This window comes from Microcaecilia unicolor, chromosome 7, assembly GCF_901765095.1.
Source record: "Microcaecilia unicolor chromosome 7, aMicUni1.1, whole genome shotgun sequence".
NCBI lineage: Eukaryota > Metazoa > Chordata > Amphibia > Gymnophiona > Siphonopidae > Microcaecilia > Microcaecilia unicolor.
The window spans coordinates 285,009,432-285,028,771 of NC_044037.1; the positions used below are offsets into that span (position 1 = coordinate 285,009,432).

The 19,340-nt window shown below is 45.5% G+C and overlaps 1 protein-coding gene across 1 annotated transcript in view; it reads right to left on the reverse strand.

The window, feature by feature from the left end:
• Positions 1 to 2,479: 2,479 nt before the first annotated feature.
• SLC15A2 (solute carrier family 15 member 2) overlaps positions 2,480 to 19,340 on the reverse strand; it is a 219,214-nt gene continuing 202,353 nt past the window's right edge. Inside the window, exons 20-22 of the mRNA XM_030210263.1 lie at positions 12,405 to 12,551; positions 4,659 to 4,763; positions 2,480 to 2,896 (exon numbers count right to left, since the gene is read on the reverse strand). Coding sequence (XP_030066123.1) covers positions 2,711 to 2,896; positions 4,659 to 4,763; positions 12,405 to 12,551 — 438 coding nt within the window. The 3' untranslated portion in view covers positions 2,480 to 2,710. The remainder of the gene's footprint in view (positions 2,897 to 4,658; positions 4,764 to 12,404; positions 12,552 to 19,340) is intronic.

Below are 19,340 nucleotides of genomic sequence, written 5' to 3' on the forward strand. Positions count from 1 at the left end.
CAGCACAATGGTGCTGGTTACATTTGCCGCAGCCAATGTAGGAATCATGGAATGTGCTCACTGGAAACCTATTGTCTGTATGAAAACAGGAACTGAATGGGGATGTATACGTGTTACCTCTTTTTTTTAATTCTATTGTATGTTATTAATCTTTTTAAAGATGAATAGCACACAATATAATAAAATAGCATTCAACACAATAAAAAAACTGGACGTGTAACTTTGTTGTCATTTTCATAAGTAGAAGGACATTGCTTGGGAACCACATTTACCCCAGGATTCTATATATCACACCTTAATTTTTGCAAGGAAATCGAAGCGTGTTCTATAACAATGTGCGTGACTTAATTGTTTAACTAGCTAATCAGCGGTGTCAATTGGATGTTGACAAGCAATTATCAGCACTAACTGGCATTACGTTTTAGGCGCACAACTCGCTAAGCTTATGCTGTAACGTGGTGTGCGTAAACTCAGAGTCACATAGTTGAAGAGGGCCATGGGCGGGGTGTGGGTGTTTCTAAAATCTATGCACGGTTGTTATAGAATGCACCCGCTCTGCGCCTAATTTAAGTCATGCGTGAGAGGCGCTCGGTGTAATTCTATATACTGTGAGGAAATTTAAGCCTATTCCATAAAATTTAGGCGTACTATAGAGAATATTCCCTAGGTGTATTTTTTTTTTCATGCAGAATTTTCAGGTGCCATATATAGAATCCATTCTTATCACTACCCAGCTCCAATTACTCCTTATCAATATCCTTTACATAATACTTAAAGGGTACTGAGTATTGGATCCATCAGATAACCATGTCACCACCATTCAGGCTATATATATGAGCCAGGCATTTTGTTATGGTGGGCATGTATTCGTCATTGATCCATAATCTCTATTTATAAAAGGCACCACCAACGTTCTAATGAAGCCTCAAGCCGGAACTTTGAGGCGGTCTAGATATCCGGTTTGCCCAGCAGTGTCTACCCCACCCTCGCGTCACAACGTGATGACGTCGAGGGCGGAGCAGACACTGTTGGGCAAACCGGATATCATCTCCCTCTCTCGGCAGCCATTTCCATGGAGCGACTCGATGAAACGCGATCTCATCTCCCCCTCTCCGCGCCCATTTTGACGGAGCGCCATCGACAACCTGCAACACACGTTGTGCAGGACGACCTGCAACATGGCCCCGCACGACATCGGAGGGAGGGACGCACAAACGGATGAATAACATCGCCCCGCACAACGTTGGAGGGAGGGAGGGACGCAGGCAGGCAGGCAGCCTGAACGTCGGAGGGAGCCAGCATGCCTGCCTCAACATCGAAGGAAGGAAGCCAGCTTGAACGTCACAGTGGGAGGGAGCGCCACGACCCTGAAAGGCAGAGGGAGGGGGGCACTCGAACCTGAAGCTAGGAGGGGGGAAGGGAGAAGAACAGGAAGAAGGGGAGGGGAGGGAAGACAGGGGGGAGGGGTAAAAAGGGCGGCAGACGGAGGAGCCATGATCCTGAAAGGTGTAGGGAGGGGGGGCCATGACCCTGAAGCTGGGAGGGGGAGGGGAGGAAACGGCAGGGGGAGGGAAAGGACAGGGGGAAGGGAACACAGGGGGGAGGGGGAACAAGGGCGGGAGACAGGGGGGGGGCCCCTGCGCCACACTCTCATTCTCTCACACACACACACTCTCACACTACTACTACTTGACATTTCTAAAGCGCTACTAGGGTTATGCAGCGCTGTACAATTTAACATAGAAGGACAGTCCCTGCTCAAGGAGCTTACAATCTAAAGGACAAATGTACAGTCAGTCAAATAGGGGCAGTCTAGATTTCCTGAAAGGTATAAAGGTTAGGTGCCGAAAGCAACATTGAAGAGGTGGGCTTTGAGCAAGGATTTGAAGATGGGTAGGGAGGGGGCTTGGCGTAAGGGCTCAGGAAGTTTATTCCAAGCATAGGGTGAGGCAAGGCAGAATGAGCGGAGCCTGGAGTTGGCGGTGGTGGAGAAGGGTACTGAGAGGAGGGATTTGTCCTGTGAGCGGACATCATCTGATCCGACATGAAATCATTGCAACGGATATGTTTCCACCTTATGTGGAGGAGACGTTCCTTGACACAGTAACTTGTGCGAATCGTGATTTCATGTCGGATCAGATGATGTCTCCGAGATGAATAATTCTTATAAGAAATAAATATAAAAAGAAAGGAAAAAGGAAAAAAGAACAGTGAAACTTCATCTAAGCTAAGTGCATTTGAAATCATAAAACTGAATATTGGAAATTTAAGTTACTGGGTGAAAGTAAAAAGGTAAAATATTAAAGATTATGGATCAATGACGAATACATGCCCACCATAACAAAATGCCTGGCTCATATATATAGCCTGAATGGTGGTGACATGGTTATCTGATGGATCCAATACTCAGTACCCTTTAAGTATTATATAAAGGATATTGATAAGGAGTAATTGGAGCTGGGTAGTGATAAGGATTGATTTATGAGAAACCCCCTCCATTTAGCAAAATATTGATACCTTTTAAAGTAGATAAAATATATAGAATCCAGCCGTTACCATGTTCTAGAGTGGGAAAAGAATGCCAGTTCATCGGTAGACCTAACCAGTTTATTATGGTTTCCGTGAGAGGGAACCACTTGTACAGAATGGTTTTCTTTTGTGACCCAGTGGACTTGGTGGCTACGGACACGTCCTGTACAACGAGGGCATGTTATAGTTTCGTTTTTTTCTCGATTAAGTGCAACATGATTTCACCGCTGGGGAGCTTCTGTTCATAGATGCCATTGATGAATTCCGGGGAACCGGCAAGGTCCACAGGAATGTAAAAATATCCCATGATGGAAAAAATTATACATACGACAAACAGAAGGCCTGCAAACAATGCAAACTCCGCCCACTGCAAAAAAAAGGCAAAGACATTGTAAGAATTTAACCTTTAACATATATCAATAAACATATGTGAGGCATTTATATATGTAAGAATTACAAAAGATGAGATGTCTATATACAGGGGTGTGCTGGTAAATTTTTAACAACAGGCGTTTTCTCCGGACGTAGCCAGCTCTGCAGTTGGAAGGGCCGGGGTTGGCGGGAGAGCAACACTTGCCTCTCTCTCCTCCCTCCCTTCTGTGGGCACGCTACGCATACCTTTGCTGGCAGCCAATAAATGGACTGCCACCACTCCCAAAGTCTTGCTCTGAGCAGCATGCTGGAACTTTTCTACGCTGCCTCTCTCCGTACATCGAAAGGTAAATCTTATCCCAGTTGTGCATGCCACAGTAACATCAAGACTGTATTACTGCAATGCACTATACAATGGTCTGACTACAAAGGGCCTGCACCAGCTCCAGTTGATTCAGAATGCAGCAGCAAGACTCATAGAAGGTTGCAAGCGACGTGACCACATCACACCATTTTTGCAAAAACTTCATTGGCTACCAGTACAATACAGGGCTAAATTTAAAACTCTACGTCTGATCTTCAAGGCCCTGAAAGGAAATGGACCCGAGTATCTGAAGAATAGGATGATCCTCCACACACCGCCAAGGACACTAAGGTTCTCCCAAGGACTTTCACTAACTACACCCTCTCCAAAAGACATTACACGATGTGATACCCGCAAGCGAGCCTTCTCTGGATTAGCCCCCACACTCTGGAATGCATTGCCTGAAAGGCTCCGCTTAACACAAGACTACCTCTACTTCAGGAAGCAGGTGAAAGCTTGGCTCTTCAACCAAGCCTTTAATGGAAGAAGTAACTAACTTGTTTGTCTCACTCACACACACAAGGATTGACTCGGGCTGCACATACTGCAGCGGGACAAGTTTATCCACTCCTACTCTAGCTGAGATGATATTTAACCTTCTCTCTGACCTCACGTGCAACTTTCTTCAAATCAGTCACCTTACTTTCTAATTCTTCCTACTTTCTTACTCATCTGATTTGCCTTACCCTTCACTACCAATTATAATGTTCTATTACGTATTTTGTAGTCATTGTAAGTAGTATACCATGCCATACTTTGTATTGTTACTTGAATATTTTTACTTCTGTAACTGCCTATTGTTCATGTTTGATCTATTCTTACTGTACACCAACTTGAGTGAATTCCTTCAAAAGGCGGTAAATACATCCTAATAAATAAATAAAATAGTTAAAGGTGGAATAGAACTCTATTTTGGGGGTCATATTTTGGGCTCCCCATAGGTGCATCATTATTCTGATTCATACACACAAAATGATTGGCAAGCACTGGTGTACCCTGTCCTTCCATTTGTAGCTGTCTTCTGTACTATCACAAACCTTAATTTGATCAATGAGCTTCGCCCTCCCTTCTTCTGTTACTAAGATCTCTTTGGTGCTTGTCCCATGCACGCTTGATTTGTCAACTTTGACTAGCTACACAGCAAGATTTAAGGACGCTCTAGTGTCTTTGAAATCAGAGCTTTAGGGTTACCCAGTTACAGGCGTAATATACGCATCATTTCACACAGGGTCAGCGACAAAGATTAAATTCTAGCTTAGGAATTCCTTGGCTCCATGTGCCCAGAGCCAATCACCAGAATACAACTTCTCCCATTATAATCGAACATTTAGCGTCACCATCTGAGCCAGATTAAGAACTGAATGCTATTCAACAAGATGCATTTAGATTCTACCTGCTCCAGTGCTACGGTCTGGGCAATAATTAGTACGATGAGATTTCCAAAGGCCACTGTGAGAAGCCAACCCGCCTGCAGGACTGACTTCATACTTGGAGGAGCCTAGAAAAAAGGAGCACATACAAAAACATTGGTTCATTGGCTTCATGTGGGTGAACTTTGTGCTGTGTTTGGTTGTGTAAATAGTGTAGTTAAGGTCATTTGATATCCTAACTCTTTGTTTATAGAGAATGTAGATATATTTTTATTCTGATTAAAATTCTTATACCCTACTATACAATATAACAGTTTCTTCGAAGTGGTTTACATAAAACATTCAAAAAACAAAAAAAGTGCATAACAAAAAAATAAAAACATATCACAATAGTAAATTTAAAAATAACCCTCCCCCCCCCCCCCCCCCGTCAAGAGGTGATAACCAGCATAAAAATTATCCTCTAGTGCAGTGGTTTTGAACCCCGTCCTCATGTACCATCTGGCCAGTCGGATTTTCAGGATATCCACAATGAATATGCATAAGATAGATTTGCCTGCACTTCCTTCTCAGTATGCAGATCTCTCTCTTACATAGTAACATAGTAAATGACGACAGATAAAGATCTGTATGGTCCATCCAGTCTGCCCAACAAGATAAACTCATTTTATATGGTATGTGATACTTTATATGTATACCCGAGTTTGATTTGTCCTTGCCTTTCTCAGGGCACAGACCGTAGAAGTCTGCCCAGTACTCTTCTTGTACTAAGTTCTGAAACTAACATCGAAGCCCCTTAAAATCTACACTCCAGCCCATCTCTATCTATTCAGTCACAATCAGGGCGTAGACCATAGAAGTCTGCCCAGCTCCCATTTTGTTTCCCAATTACCGGCGTCGCCACCCAATCTCCGCTAAGATTCAACAGAACCATTCCTACTAAACAGGATTCCTTTGTGTTTATCCCATGCATGTTTGAATTCCATTACCGTTTTCATCTCCACCACCTCCCGTGGGAGGGCATTCCAAGCATCCACCACCCTCTTCCTGACATTAGTCCTGAGTCTGCCTCCTTTCAACCTCAATTCATGTCCTCTAGTTCTACCGCCTTCCCATCTACGGAAAAGGTTCGTTTGCAGATTAATACCTTTCAAATATTTGAACGTCTGTATCATATCACCCCTGTTTCTCCTTTCCTCCAGAGTATACATGTTTAGTTCAGCAAGTCTCTCCTCATACGTCTTGTAACGCAAATCCCATACCATTCTCGTAGCTTTTCTTTGCACCGCTTCAATTCTTTTTACATCCTTAACAAGATACGGCCTCCAAAACTGAACACAATACTCCAGGTGGGGCCTCACCAACGACTTATACAGGGGCATCAACACCTCCTTTCTACTGCTGGACACAACTCTCTCTATACAGCCTAGCAACCTTCTACTTACGGCCAGCGCCTTGTCACACTGTTTTGTCACCTTCAGATCCTCAGATACTATCACCCCCAAGATCCCTCTCCTCGTCTGTACATATCAGACTCTCACCGCCTAACACATACGTCTCCCGTGGATTTCTACTCCATAAGTGCATCACTTTGCATTTCTTCGCATTGAATTTTAATTGCATATTCATTCTGGATATCCTGAAAACCTGACTGGCCAGGTAGTCCTTGAGGACTGGGTTGAAAACCAGTGCTCTAATGGATCACTGGGCTGTAAAATAAAGCCGCATTTTCAAAAGCTTCTTAAATTCCTTCACAAAATTCTCCAGCCTAAGTTCCCTTGGTAAGCTGTTCCACCAAATAAGCACCATAACAGCTGCCATTGTGATTATCATATATATGTTTTATAAATGTTTTTTCTATTCTGTCTACAATGGTATAATTTGTGTTCTGTTGACATTTATCATATTTCTGTTATATGGAGGGGCATAATCGAACGGGGGCGCTCATCTCTAAGGGCGGCCATCTCCGGGGATGGCTCCGGGAAGGGGCGGAGCCAACCATATTATCGAACAAGATGGGCGGCCATCTTTCGTTTCGATAATACGGTCAGGGCCAGCCAAATCTCAACATTTAGGTCAACCTTAGAGATGGTCGACCTAAATGTTGAGATCGCCGGACTTAGAGATGGCCGGCCTCGGTTTTCGCCGATAATGGAAACCGAGGCCGGCCATCTCAAATCCGGCCAAATCCAAGCCATTTGGTCGTGGGAGGAGCCAGCATTTGTAGTGCACTGGTCCCCCTCACATGCCAGGACACCAACCGGGCACCCTAGGGGGCACTGCAGTGGACTTCATTAATTACTCCCAGGTACATAGCTCCCTTACCTTGGGTGCTGAGCCCCCCAAATCCCCAACCAAAACCCACTTCCCACAACTGTACACCACTACCATAGCCCTTATTGGTGAAGGGGGGCACCTACATGTGGGTACAGTGGGTTTTGGGTGGGTTTTGGAGGGCTCTTATTTACCACCACAAGTGTAACAGGTAGGGGGGGATGGGCCTGGGTCCGCCTACCTGAAGTGCACTGCACCCACTAAAAACTGCTCTAGAGACCTGCATACTGCTGTCATGGAGCTGGGTATGACATTTGAGGCTGACAAAAAAATGTTTTTAAATTTTTTTTGGGTGGTAGGGGGTTGGAGACCACTGGGGGAGTATGGGGAGGTCAACCCCGATTCCCTCCGGTGGTCATCTGATCAGTTTGGGCATCTTTTTGAGGCTTGGTCCTGAAAATAAATGGACCAAGTAAAGTCGGCCAAATGCTCATCAGGGCCGGCCTTCTTTTTTCCATTATCGGCCGAGGGCGCCCATGTGGTAACCACGCCCCAGTCCCGCCTTTGCTACGCCTCTGACACGCTCCCTTAAATTTTGGCCGCTCCTGTGACGGACTGCAGTTGAGGGCGGCCAAAATCGGCTTTCGATTATGCCGATTTGGCCGCACCTGAGAGAAGGGTGCCCATTTCCCGATTTGTGTCGCAAGGTGGGCGCCCTTCTCTTTGGAAAATAAGTAGGATGATTGTTCTACAGTGTTGTTAAATGTGTATGTTCCCGGCACAGTATCGTGTTAGGTCTAATACTTGGATTTAATGTAGCATCTCCAAATTTACCCCACTGATTTGTATTTATGCTTATATTTGGAAATTTTACCATTGGTTATGCTGTTAACCAAATTGTAACATAGTAGATAATGGCAGATAAAAACCTGTACAGAAAAGAAACAGGTGGAAAAAACAACTTCAAGGGATCAATCCAAGACAAGAGGTGAGATGCTCCAGAAAAACTTTATTAAGGACCCAACACGGTCCGTGTTTCGGTTTTTAAAAAAAACCTTCATCAGGGGTCAATCAGTAGTTGTACAGAGGATATACTGACAGACAATGGAGCTCATGAAATGTGGTCTCTTGAATAAATTAGAGATTGTTGCCTCATACTGACAAATTCGATATTTTTAAAAACCGAAACACGGACCGTGTTGGGTCCTTAATAAAGTTTTTCTGGAGCATCTCACCTCTTGTCTTGGATTGATCCCTTGAAGTTGTTTTTTCCACCTGTTTCTTTTCTGTGTTGGATTTTTGTGGAAATTTTTGGACCTCTTTTGCGGGAGATAAAAACCTGTATCATCCATCCAGTCTGCCCAACAAGATAAACTCACAGCATAAGGTATGATGTGATCCTACATATGCATAGTTGATCTTGATTTGTCCTTGCCATTTTCAGGGCACAGACTGTAGAATTCTGCTTGGCTCTCTTTTATTACCTATATCAATGACTTTAAATTCTAGAGACATTTCTGTTTTCCTTAATTAAGGAGGGACGTTATCCACATGGGCTACCATCAAGATATGTTATTTTACTGTTAACCCCAGTTATTAGTAACTAGGTCTTATTGCATAATGGAAATGGGACTTGATATACCGCCTTTCTGTGGGTTTTGCAACTACATTCAAAGCGGTTTACATATATTCATGTACTTATTTTGTACCAGGGGAAATGGAGGGTTAAGTGACTTGCCCAGGGTCACAAGGAGCTGCAGTGGGAATCGAACTCAGTTCCCCAGGATCAAAGTCCACTGCACTAACCACTAGGCTACTCCTCCAATAGCAACATTCCATGTAGAAACCTGCGCTTGCAGATCACCAATGTGGCCGCGCAGGCTTCTGTTTCTGTGAGTCTGACGTCCTGCACGTATGTGCAGGACGTCAGACTCACAGAAACAGAAGCCTGCGTGGCCGCGTTGCTGATCTGCAAGCGCAGGCTTCTACATGGAATGTTGCTAGTGGAATAGCAACATTCCATGTAGAATCTCAAATAGTAGCAACAGAATCTCAATAGTAGCAACATTCCATCTAGAATCTACAAATAGTTTCAACATTCCATGTAGAATCTCAAATAGGGAAAGGGAAATGGGACTTGATATACTGGCTTTCTGTGGTATTTTGCAACTACATTCAAAGTGGTTTACATATACTCAGGTACTTAGTTTTGTACCAGGGGCAATGGGGGAGGGGGGGGGGGCAAGTGACTTGCCCAGAGTCACAAGGAGCTGCAGTGGGAATTGAACCCTGTTCCCCAGGATCAAGGTCCGCTGCACTAACAACTAGGCTACTCCTCCACTCCGTAAATAAAATGGGACTTGTGCTAAAATAGCTTGAGTTAGTGGTAAAATAATATATCTTAATGATAGCCCATGCTAACTTCCCCCTTTAGCAAATATATTAGAGAAAGCTAAATTATTTGTAGCATGTGACACATTATTTTATTATGACATTTGTATTCTTCATTATCCCAAACAGAGTTCAGGTTTGATGTGGCTTACAATCCAATTATAAGCAGGAACTATATCTCTGTCAAAAAATGCGGAACTCTAATCAATTATCATGAAAAAGAGTGCTTGTTTATGGAGAAAAAGCCCTCAGAAACCGTGAGCAAACAGCCACCGGTTTTGAGCGAGGTTACTGATATAGATAGGTAACACCCGCTAAGGTTCTATCATTGGGCAAAAAAAAACTCGACAAAACAATCGAGCGTGTTTTCTGCTCTCAGTTCTTAACTCTTGAATATTTCTGTTCTTGTACACAAAATGAACAACTTAAGTGTAAATAAACAGCATCAGAAAAGAAAGCACTTAGCTTAACAATGCTTAACGAAGCACTCCTTGTCTTAGCGTTCAACGGGGACCACCGTTTCACCCCGGAAACAAGGCTTCTTCAGGAACGGAGTGCTATAGCTTGATGCTGAGAGTCTAAATAAACAGATAAGTTGAAAAAATTATATTGAGCAAGAGAAAAAGAGTAAATCAGCACAAAATATAGTCACACATGGATATGCGTACATCTGAAGGAAGCGCTACGAGTTTAAAATGGCGCCTCAACGTCATCGGCTACACAGCTGGTATAAATATGGTCATCAATGCAAATGTTGATGATTGACTGTTAATTAGTAAAAGATGTGCCAATCTATTGAACTATTGAGTCCATTGGGTTCCAAAGTAGTTAGATCAAATGTCCACTTAGCCTCTCTTCTCTGTAATTTCAGCTTACGGTTAGATGGATCAATTCTGTCAATTGCAAGACATTTTAGTTCTTCAAATTTATGGTTTTTAGTGATACAATGTTCAACAAGTGGTTCTTTAAAAGCTTGTCTACGAATGTTGGATCTGTGTTCTAAGATTCTCGTCTTCAGTGCTCTCGTTGTCATCCCTACATAAAACTTCATGCAGGGACAACTGATTAAGTAGACAACATGGTCTGATAGGCAATTCGTGAAATGGCGTAATATGTGAGACTTGTTGGGTCTCGGATTCAGGAAGTGTTTAGTTTGTATCATAATTGGACAAATCTGGCAAAGTCCACATTTAAAGTGTCCACAAATTTGCCGAATATTCTGTTTTTTTTTTTCTAGTATTTAAATCAGCAGGACAAATCATTGTCCTATACAGTTAAGGAATAGTCTTCCATTATCTCAATTGCTAAGATTAAGACGAATCTGCACAGACCTGTCTACCTTCAAACAACAAGCTGCCAGTCTGATGAGCGATTTAGCTGACAGAGGCTATTCCCAAAGCAGTTTTAAAAAAGGCTTACCGCAGAGCCAAATATAATAACAGAGACTTATCCAGCATTGCCAAAGCAAGCACTGATGATAAGATGTTTACCATGGTAATGCAGTACAATGAAGTCAGGCCTCATTGAGCTCGATTAGTCAGGAATAGGTGGGGGATTATACAATCTATTCCTGCTTTCAACGACATTGATCTACGAATTGCGTTTTCGAGATGCAATAATACGAAAGAAATGATTTGTCCTACTGATTTAAAAACTAGAAAAAAAACCCAGAATATTCGGCAAATTTGTGGACACTTTAAATGTGGACTTTGCCAGATTTGTCCAATTATGATACAAGCTTTTAAAGAACCACTTGTTGAACATTGTATCACTAAAAACCATAAATTTGAAGAACTAAAATGTCTTGCAATTGACAGAATTGATCCATCTAACAGAGGCGGTAACCGTAAGCTGAAATTACAGAGAAGAGAGGCTAAGTGGATATTTGATCTAAATACTTTGGAACCCAATGGACTCAATAGTTCCATAGATTGGCACATCTTTTACTAATTAACAGTCAATCATCAACATTTACATTGATGACCATATTTATACCAGCTGTGTAGCCGATGACGTTGAGGCGCCATTTTAAACTCGTAGCGCTTCCTTCAGATGTACGCATATCCATGTGTGACTATATTTTGTTCTGATTGTCTCTTTTTCTCTTGCTCAATTTTTTCAACTTATCTGTTTATTTAGACTCTCAGCATCACGCTATAGCACTCCGTTCCTGAAGAAGTCTTGTTTCCGGGGTGAAACGGTGGTCCCCGTTGAACGCTAAGACAAGGAGTGCTTCGTTAAGCATTGTTTAGCTAAGTGCTTTCTTTTCTGATGCTGTTTATTTACACATAAGTTGCTCATTTTGTGTACAAGAGCAGAAATATTCAAGAGTTAAGAATTGAGAGCAGAAAACACGCTCGATTGTTTTGTGGAGTTTTTTTATGCCCAATGATAGAAACTTAGTGGGTGTTACCTATCTATATTTTATTTTAGTTACATTTGTACCCCGCACTTTTCCCACTCATGGGAGGCTCAATGGGGCAGGCAATGGAGGGTTAAATGACTTGCCCAGAGTCAAAAGGAGCTGCCTATGCCGGGAATCGAACTCAGTTCCTCAGGACCAAAGTCCACCACCCTAACCACTCCTCCACTCAGTAACCTTGCTCAAAACCGGTGGCTGTTTGCTCACGGTTTCTGAGGGCTTTTTCTCCATAAACAAGCACTCTTTTTCATGATAATTGACTAGAGTTCTGTATTTTTTTGTATTAAATCACTAGCCTTAACTCTAGTATATACTGCATTTACGTTGTTTTTCACTATATCTCTGTCCCTAGAGGGCTCATGATCTTGGTTTTTGTACCTGAGGCAATTGAGGGTTAAGTAACTTGCCCAGGGTCACAAGGAGCTGCAGGGGGATTCAAACCCAGGATGCTGGGTTCACAGTCCACTGCACTAACCATTAGGCCACTCCTCCACTCTAGCATAAGAAAAACCTAAAGATTCTGTAATGCGTGAGCTACATGTGAAGCACGGGTCCACATGGTCTCTCACACTCATATAATGACATCTGTTCTTATGTTAATACGATAAATAGAATGTCAGCCTACGAAGAACCTGACCATTGATGCAGAAAACCCTTAAAATAAACAGATAATGCATTCTACCTGTGAGTATGAGAATTCAAGCCCCGTTATGGAGAACATGACTTCTCCGGCACTGATCAGCACGTATTGAGGGATTTGCCAAGCAATGTGAATGTTATTTGCTGAGATGTCTTCTGATTTCAGGACGGGAATTTTCCCCTCAGACTCCTAACAGCAACAAAAGTAAGAGACGGATCAGATGTTTGCCCTGAGAAAGAGCTATCATTTCAGTTTGCAGTTCAAAAGGGAAAAATCCTAGACAAAGAGGGAGCAGAAAGTACAGGTTGCAATTTCAATAGGCTTACACCAGGGGGCAGTCTTACGGGAGGCTGGGGATTTTGACAGAGGCAGTGTACTGCGAACCTGTGTCAAAGAGGTCTGCCCAAAAGTGGTCATTTTTACCTTGCTAGGAAACAACTTTTCAGAAACCGTATATTGGGAAAATTCTACAAATGGTGCCTAAAGTCTGGCGCCAAAAAAACTGGGAACTAAGGTAGTATTCTATAACAGCAGAGTTGGACACCAAATCTGTCACAGAATGCTGGCGTAAGTTCACAGTTGTGCACCAAACATTAGGTGCAATCACTTACACCATTTCTATGGCTAGTGTAAATGCTGGTTCCTAAAATCAGCAGTTGGGCACATAAATGCAACTATTCTATAAAGCGCAGGCTGAAATAGTCATAACTAGGGTTACCATATGTCCGGATTTACCCGGACATGTCCTCTTTTTGAGGACATGTCCGGGCAACCGGGCGGGTTTTGCCAATCTGCCCGTTTGTCCGGATTTCTGGACAAACGGGCAGGCTGGTGGGCGGGCTGTCCTGGAAGGCCCGCCCACCAGCCTACCCGTTTGTCCAGAAATCCGGACAAACGGGTAGATTGCTAGCCTCCCCTCCCCTTACTTACTACTGCCCTGGTGGTCTAGTGACCTCTTCCGCCTTTGGGGCAGGAAAGAGCCCCCTGTTTCCTGCCAGGAGCACTGCCCTGCATGCATCCTTTGTGTTCCTTATCTTGGCGCTGATTCAAAATGGCCACCAAGAGTTGAAGTGACCTCGCAAGACTTCAACTCTCGGCGGCCATTTTGAATCAGTGCCGAGATCAGCAACACGAAGGATGCATGCAGGGAAGATCTAGGCAGGAAAGAGGGGGCTGTTTCCTGCCCCGAAGAGGTCACTAGACCACCAGGGCAGTAGTAAGGGGAGGGAGGTGACGGGGAGGAGGGGGGTGACGGGGTGTGTGACAGGGGGAAGGGAAAATGTGATGGGGGCGAAGTGAAGGCGTGACAAGGGGGGTGGGGTGTGTGGTGGGGCGGGGCATGTGTCCTCCTTTTTGGAGGACAAAATATGGTAACCCTAGTCATAACACCCAAGCCCTGCCCATGGGAAGGCTCCCTTTGCAGTTACACACTAGAACATGTAGGCCCCGAGGCTCAAAACTCCGGCGCTATACTAAACAGAGCTGGAGAAATACCGCCGGAACAGCAACCCAGAACAACTCCCTAATGCTCAACGCTTATGAGATGCAAATTTAGGCGCACTCATAGCGTCGAGCATCAGGGAGTTGTTCGGGTGTTAGGGGCAGGATGGTGCCTGGCGCATGCACTCAAAAGTTGTGTGTTAAGCACAACTTTTCAGCATATGCCCAGGACACCAGCTATCACTAGCCCTGGTGTTCCCAGACCCCCACCCCTCCCAAACATGTAAGGACCAGGTGATCCAGTGGACTCCTGACATCCCCACCCCCTCAAATGTAAGGCCTGGTGGTTCAGTGGATCCCAGACCCCCACCCCCCAAACACATAAGGCCCTGGTGGTCCGGTGGACCCCAGACCCCTTCCCCCCAAAAAATAAAATCCTTGTGGTCCAGTGGGGTCCCTGGCCAGGCCCCCCTCTGCTGAAGACTAGCCTAGCCCCAGTGGTCTAGCGGTGTCCCCCCAACCCCCCTACCTTGAAGGAGGAGGAGAGGAATCCTAGTCCCTCCTCCTGCCGAGCACCGTCATCAAAATGGCAGCGCCCTGCCCTGCCTGGTGCATCCTGGGATGCACTGGGTGGGGCCTAAGAACCATATGAGGGAGTTTCCAAACTGGCGTGTGGTTTGCCAAAGGAGGAGCACCCTTGTTTGGCGCTCTGCTCGCTGACCATGGGGGGGGGGGAGTAGGGGGTGACCTCATTTGCATGCAGGGCCGTGCCGATGCGGTAAGCGAGGTAAGCGCCGCAGGGGGGCGCCCACCTCTGGAGGGCGCCGTCGCGGTGCTTACCCTCGCCCCACCAAGGACTTTAAATCTTTTGGCACCAGAGAGGGGGGTGCCGCCGCTCCCGCTGCTCTTCATCCTGGCACCCCCCCCCCCCGCACCAGCCCTTTAAATTTATTTGCCGAGCGAGCGCAGCACCTCGTGTGCAAGTAAAAGAAGCGGATCCGATCATCTCATTGGGCCTTCCCTCACTGTCCCGCCCTCCTCTGACGCAACTTCCTATTTCCTCTAGGGCGGGACAGTGAAGGAAGGCCCAATGAGATGATCGGATTCGCTTCTTTTACTTGCACACGAGGTGCTGCGCTCGCTATCGCGTCGGCAATTTCTTTTTAAAGACGGGTGGCAGGGAGAAGACGAGGCAGGGTGAGGGTGGGGGACAGATGGGGTGACCGTGAAGGTGGGGGAGGACTCGGATAGCAGAAGGGACTGGGTGGGAGACAGATGGGGTGAGGGGGACTCGGATGGGCAGAAGGGACTGGGTGGGAGTCAGATGGGGTGAGGGGGACTCGGATGGGCAGAAGGGACTGGGTGGGAGACAGATGGGGTGAGGGTTGGGGGCACTTGGATAGCAGAAGGGACTGGGTGGGAGACAGATGGGGTGAGGGGGTCTCGGATGGGCAGAAGGGACTGGGTGGGAGACAGAAGGGGTGAGGGTGGGGGGGCACTTGGATAGCAGAAGGGACTGGGTGGGAGACAGATGGGGTGAGGGGGACTCGGATGGGCAGAAGGGACTGGGTGGGAGACAGATGGGAGAAGGGGCATGGAGCTGGAACTGGGGTCTGAAAAGTGAGCAGGAGGGAGAATGGGGTCATGCCTGGGGCAGGGGTGGATGGGAGAATCAATGGATCTGGAACTAGGGGCAGCCGCAGGTGGGAACTGGGAGCCGAAAAGAGGGGGCAGTGAGAGAGGGGGGATAGATCCTGAATGGAATGGGGAGTGAGAGGGAGGGCAGACCCTGAATGGATGGGAGGGCAGAGAGGCATGGATGGGAGGGCAGGGCCCAGGGAGAGGACAAATTGCTGGAAATGGAGGGGAGGGGAGAGAGGAGGATTGCTGGCTATGGATGGAGGAGGGAAGGGCAGAGAGGGACAAGAATGGACATGGATGGGAGGGCAGGACCCAGGGAGAGAGGAGAAATTGCTGGAAATGGATATAGAGCAAGAAATGAAGAAGAAAGGAGAAAAGTAAAGAAATAAATGGAAAGGAAGCCCTGGAAATGGAGTTAAGAGGACAGATAGCAGCAGAATCAGATACTGGACCAGCATGATTGAAAAAAGAAAGTCACCAGACAACAAAGGTAGAAAAAAATTATTTTATTTTCATTTTAGCGTTTGGAATATGTCCACTTTGAGAATTTACATCTGCTATCTTATTTTGCAATGTATAGCAATTTGTTTCTAAGAATATTGCTGACAATTCCTTTCAGTGTGGCAAGTGGTGAGCGATCATTTTCATGGGGGCGGGGGGGGTGATCATTTTCACGGGGGGGGGGGGCGCCAACTGATAGTCTGCAGGGGGGCGCCAGAGACCCTAGGCACAGCCCTGTTTGCATGCTCATTGCGCTGTGAGTTGGAGAGCTCATTTCACACACTCGTTACTTCTGAGGATTCGGCGCAAGCAACTGTGGGTGATATTCCGGCGCTAATGGTCTTTAGTGCCCACATTTGCTTTTGAGCATCGTCGTTCTAGGCACCAAGTTATAGAATACAGCTTAAATGTACTGTGATGCCTAACTGCTGTTTCAGTCTCAGTTTAGGGCCTAACATCCAGTAACTCAGCGGCGAACCGAGGGCGGGGCGGTCCGCCCCGGGTGCACGCTGCTGGAGGGGTGCAGAGAGCAGCCGCGCGGCTGTCGACTCTGCTGGTTCCCTGCTCCCTGTGCCTCGGAATGGGTTACTTCCTGTTCCGGGGTAGAGGGAACAGGAAACCAGCGGAACCGACAGCCGCGCGGCTGTTCCCAGCAGGTAAGTATGCACCCGGGGGGAGGGGGGCTTGGGTGATACTCCGGGGGTGTTGTGCTGCACCCGGGGGGGACGGACACCACTGCACCCGGTGGGGGGGGGGGAGGGCAGCCGGCCAAGGATCGTCACTGCATTAACTCCCATTGCCACACCAAAAGTTTGATGCATGTCTGTCTTTTAACGCACTATACAGAATTACCTCATTGCGTTTATATACCAGGCTATAACCAGATGAAAAAAATGCAATGCATCTTTGAAATATTAGATGTCTGCTGTGTAGCATGAGTGGCTGTAAAGGCCTTCTTTTAGACTGACCAAGGTCATTAAGAAGGATTCATAAAATCTCATTCACCTGATCTTCTTTTAGCAAACTCCTACTGTACCTGAACGTAACTCACCTTGAGCAAATACAGAACAATCGATCGAAGCTTTTTACACTGCAGTAGGATATAGTAGATAACACTGTGCTGGTCACTTGCAGAGAGCTGATGCCTCCTAGAATCATCATGGGAGATCTCTCTAGTTCTACGTTCAGACTAGCAATTGAATTGGTTTCTACAGCTCTTCAGAGAGGTATGCTAGATGATAACAGTACCCTTTATTAAAGGGCCTGCTCCATGTCGGGTGAATTGAATAATCACAGGTAGAGAACAAAATGGGGCTGCTGGGAAGCACCACCACACATTTCCTCCTGTGGTTTCAGCTGTTAAGTGTCCAGCTGCTGCTCTTGAGGGTCATACATTCAATCCTTCATGTGCCTGCTAGCCAGACATAGTAGAGCTGCTTTGGTAAGGGTTAAATAAAAAGCAGCGGGGTCACTTGATTTACCACTTTGACATTTTTCCAGGTACTTGTGACTTGGATTGGCAGCTGTTGGAAACGGGATACAGGGCTTGATGGATTTTTGCTCTGGCCCAGTGTGGCAATGCTTATGGTTCATATGAAAATCTGCCTCTTGTGTGCCTGCAAAATGCTCCAATCACTGTATTTGCTTCTCTGCTTTAAGAATGTGCTGTGATTTCCAACAGAGCCAGCACTCTTTTCAAAAGTAATTTTTAAAAAAAACATGCTCCCGGAGAGAGCTGAGCTGTGCACTTATCATGACCATGTCGAACAGGCACATGCTAGCAAAATCGTGCGAGGAGCAAGAAGATCATTAGCAAGAAAATGGCCTAGAGAAGTGCGCACTTTAGGCCAACTGCTCAGGAATGTGTTCTGGCTCGCTTTGGGACTGGCAGGCGAGAAGCAGGCAGCACTGACTCAGACTCAGGCTCCCAGAAACATTCGCAGTCTGCACTTAATCATCACGATGACGGGCGAGGGCGAGTAAGCAGATTTTAAAGGATGGAAGAGAGATGCAGTAATTTTACGCTATGCTGTTACCATATCCACAACCTCGTGTCAACCACAATTTAAAGGAAGCAGGCATTATTTCATGATAAGTAATGGCAGCACCGGGGAAGAATTTACACAGCGCCCTGCGGCCACCTTAATAACATCAATTCGCTGCAGTCATCAAATGTTCTGGCACCACGTATTAAGATATCTCATACATTAGGCTAGGTTATGCTAATCAGCCAAGGAAGAAACGTCAACTGCAGGGAGTTAAAAGGCACCCAAGCATCTTGCTCTGCCGCCTTCAAAAAGCACAAAGGATATGAGTAATGATGGCAGGTGAAAATTGTATATGGGCAGACTTAGATGACCCAATGGTATTGTTCTGTCCTAGCAAAGAAGAGCCCTGAGTCCAGCTGTTGGAAACTCCAACAGATGGGCATTTATTAGTGTGAATTAAGACCAGCCCATTTATTAGGCAACACTAGGCAGTCGCTTAGGGCAGCAGCTTCAGTCAAAGCAAAACAGTAAGTCAAAACAGCTGTACTACGTCAAAGAGCCATTAGTATATATTTTAATCTGCTTTTTTTTAATAGGATGTTTGTGTGATGTTAGTTGTCAAAGTCTTGGAGGGCTTCAGGCTAGGGGCTTAAAACTTAATTGAGGGGACGTAAGGCTGAAGATTCATCTAGAGTGCCCATCACCCTGGCATGCCTTCGATTTGTCGGCACGTCTTAAAAAATTAATGCAAACAAAATGAACTCACTTTAACTTACAAATTAACATATGCATAATTGTTCTTTGCACATTGAAAGTTCTGATGCGTATTAAATTTTAAAATTAAAACAAATTATGAAACAAAGTCAGAGAATCGAGAAAAAAGTCTCAAAAATCCAAAAACAAATACATTTTGGTTTTTGCGTGTGCATATCCGTAGATGCTTCGGCAATAATGCTGTTCAATCTATCTTTACACAGAAAAATAAATCCAATTGAACTGCATACATAACACACAGGATACATCTAGAATGTTACTCAGAGGGGTGCAGATGGTGTGAGCATCACCATCCTCCCTAGTCCTTTCTCCTCTCATTTTCATCCTCCCTCACATTCTTTGCCCCCTTCCCTTCCCTTCCATTCCTATTGCCTTCCATTCTTCTGCTTCCAAATTTCTTTCCATGTCTCACTCCTCGCTATAGAAATGCTAAATAGTAGTAGTAGTAGTAGTAGTACTCCTCTCTTGCAGGTTCCCCTCAGTTTTGGGGGTACAGTACTATGCAGTGAAGGATTCTCCATCAGGTGGATAGTGCCAAGGAATGCTGTTCCATCATCATTTTCTAGCATTTTGTCCTCCTTTCGCAGCCCAATTCTATCTTTCTGAGGAAGAAGGGCAACCTTCGAAAGCTAAT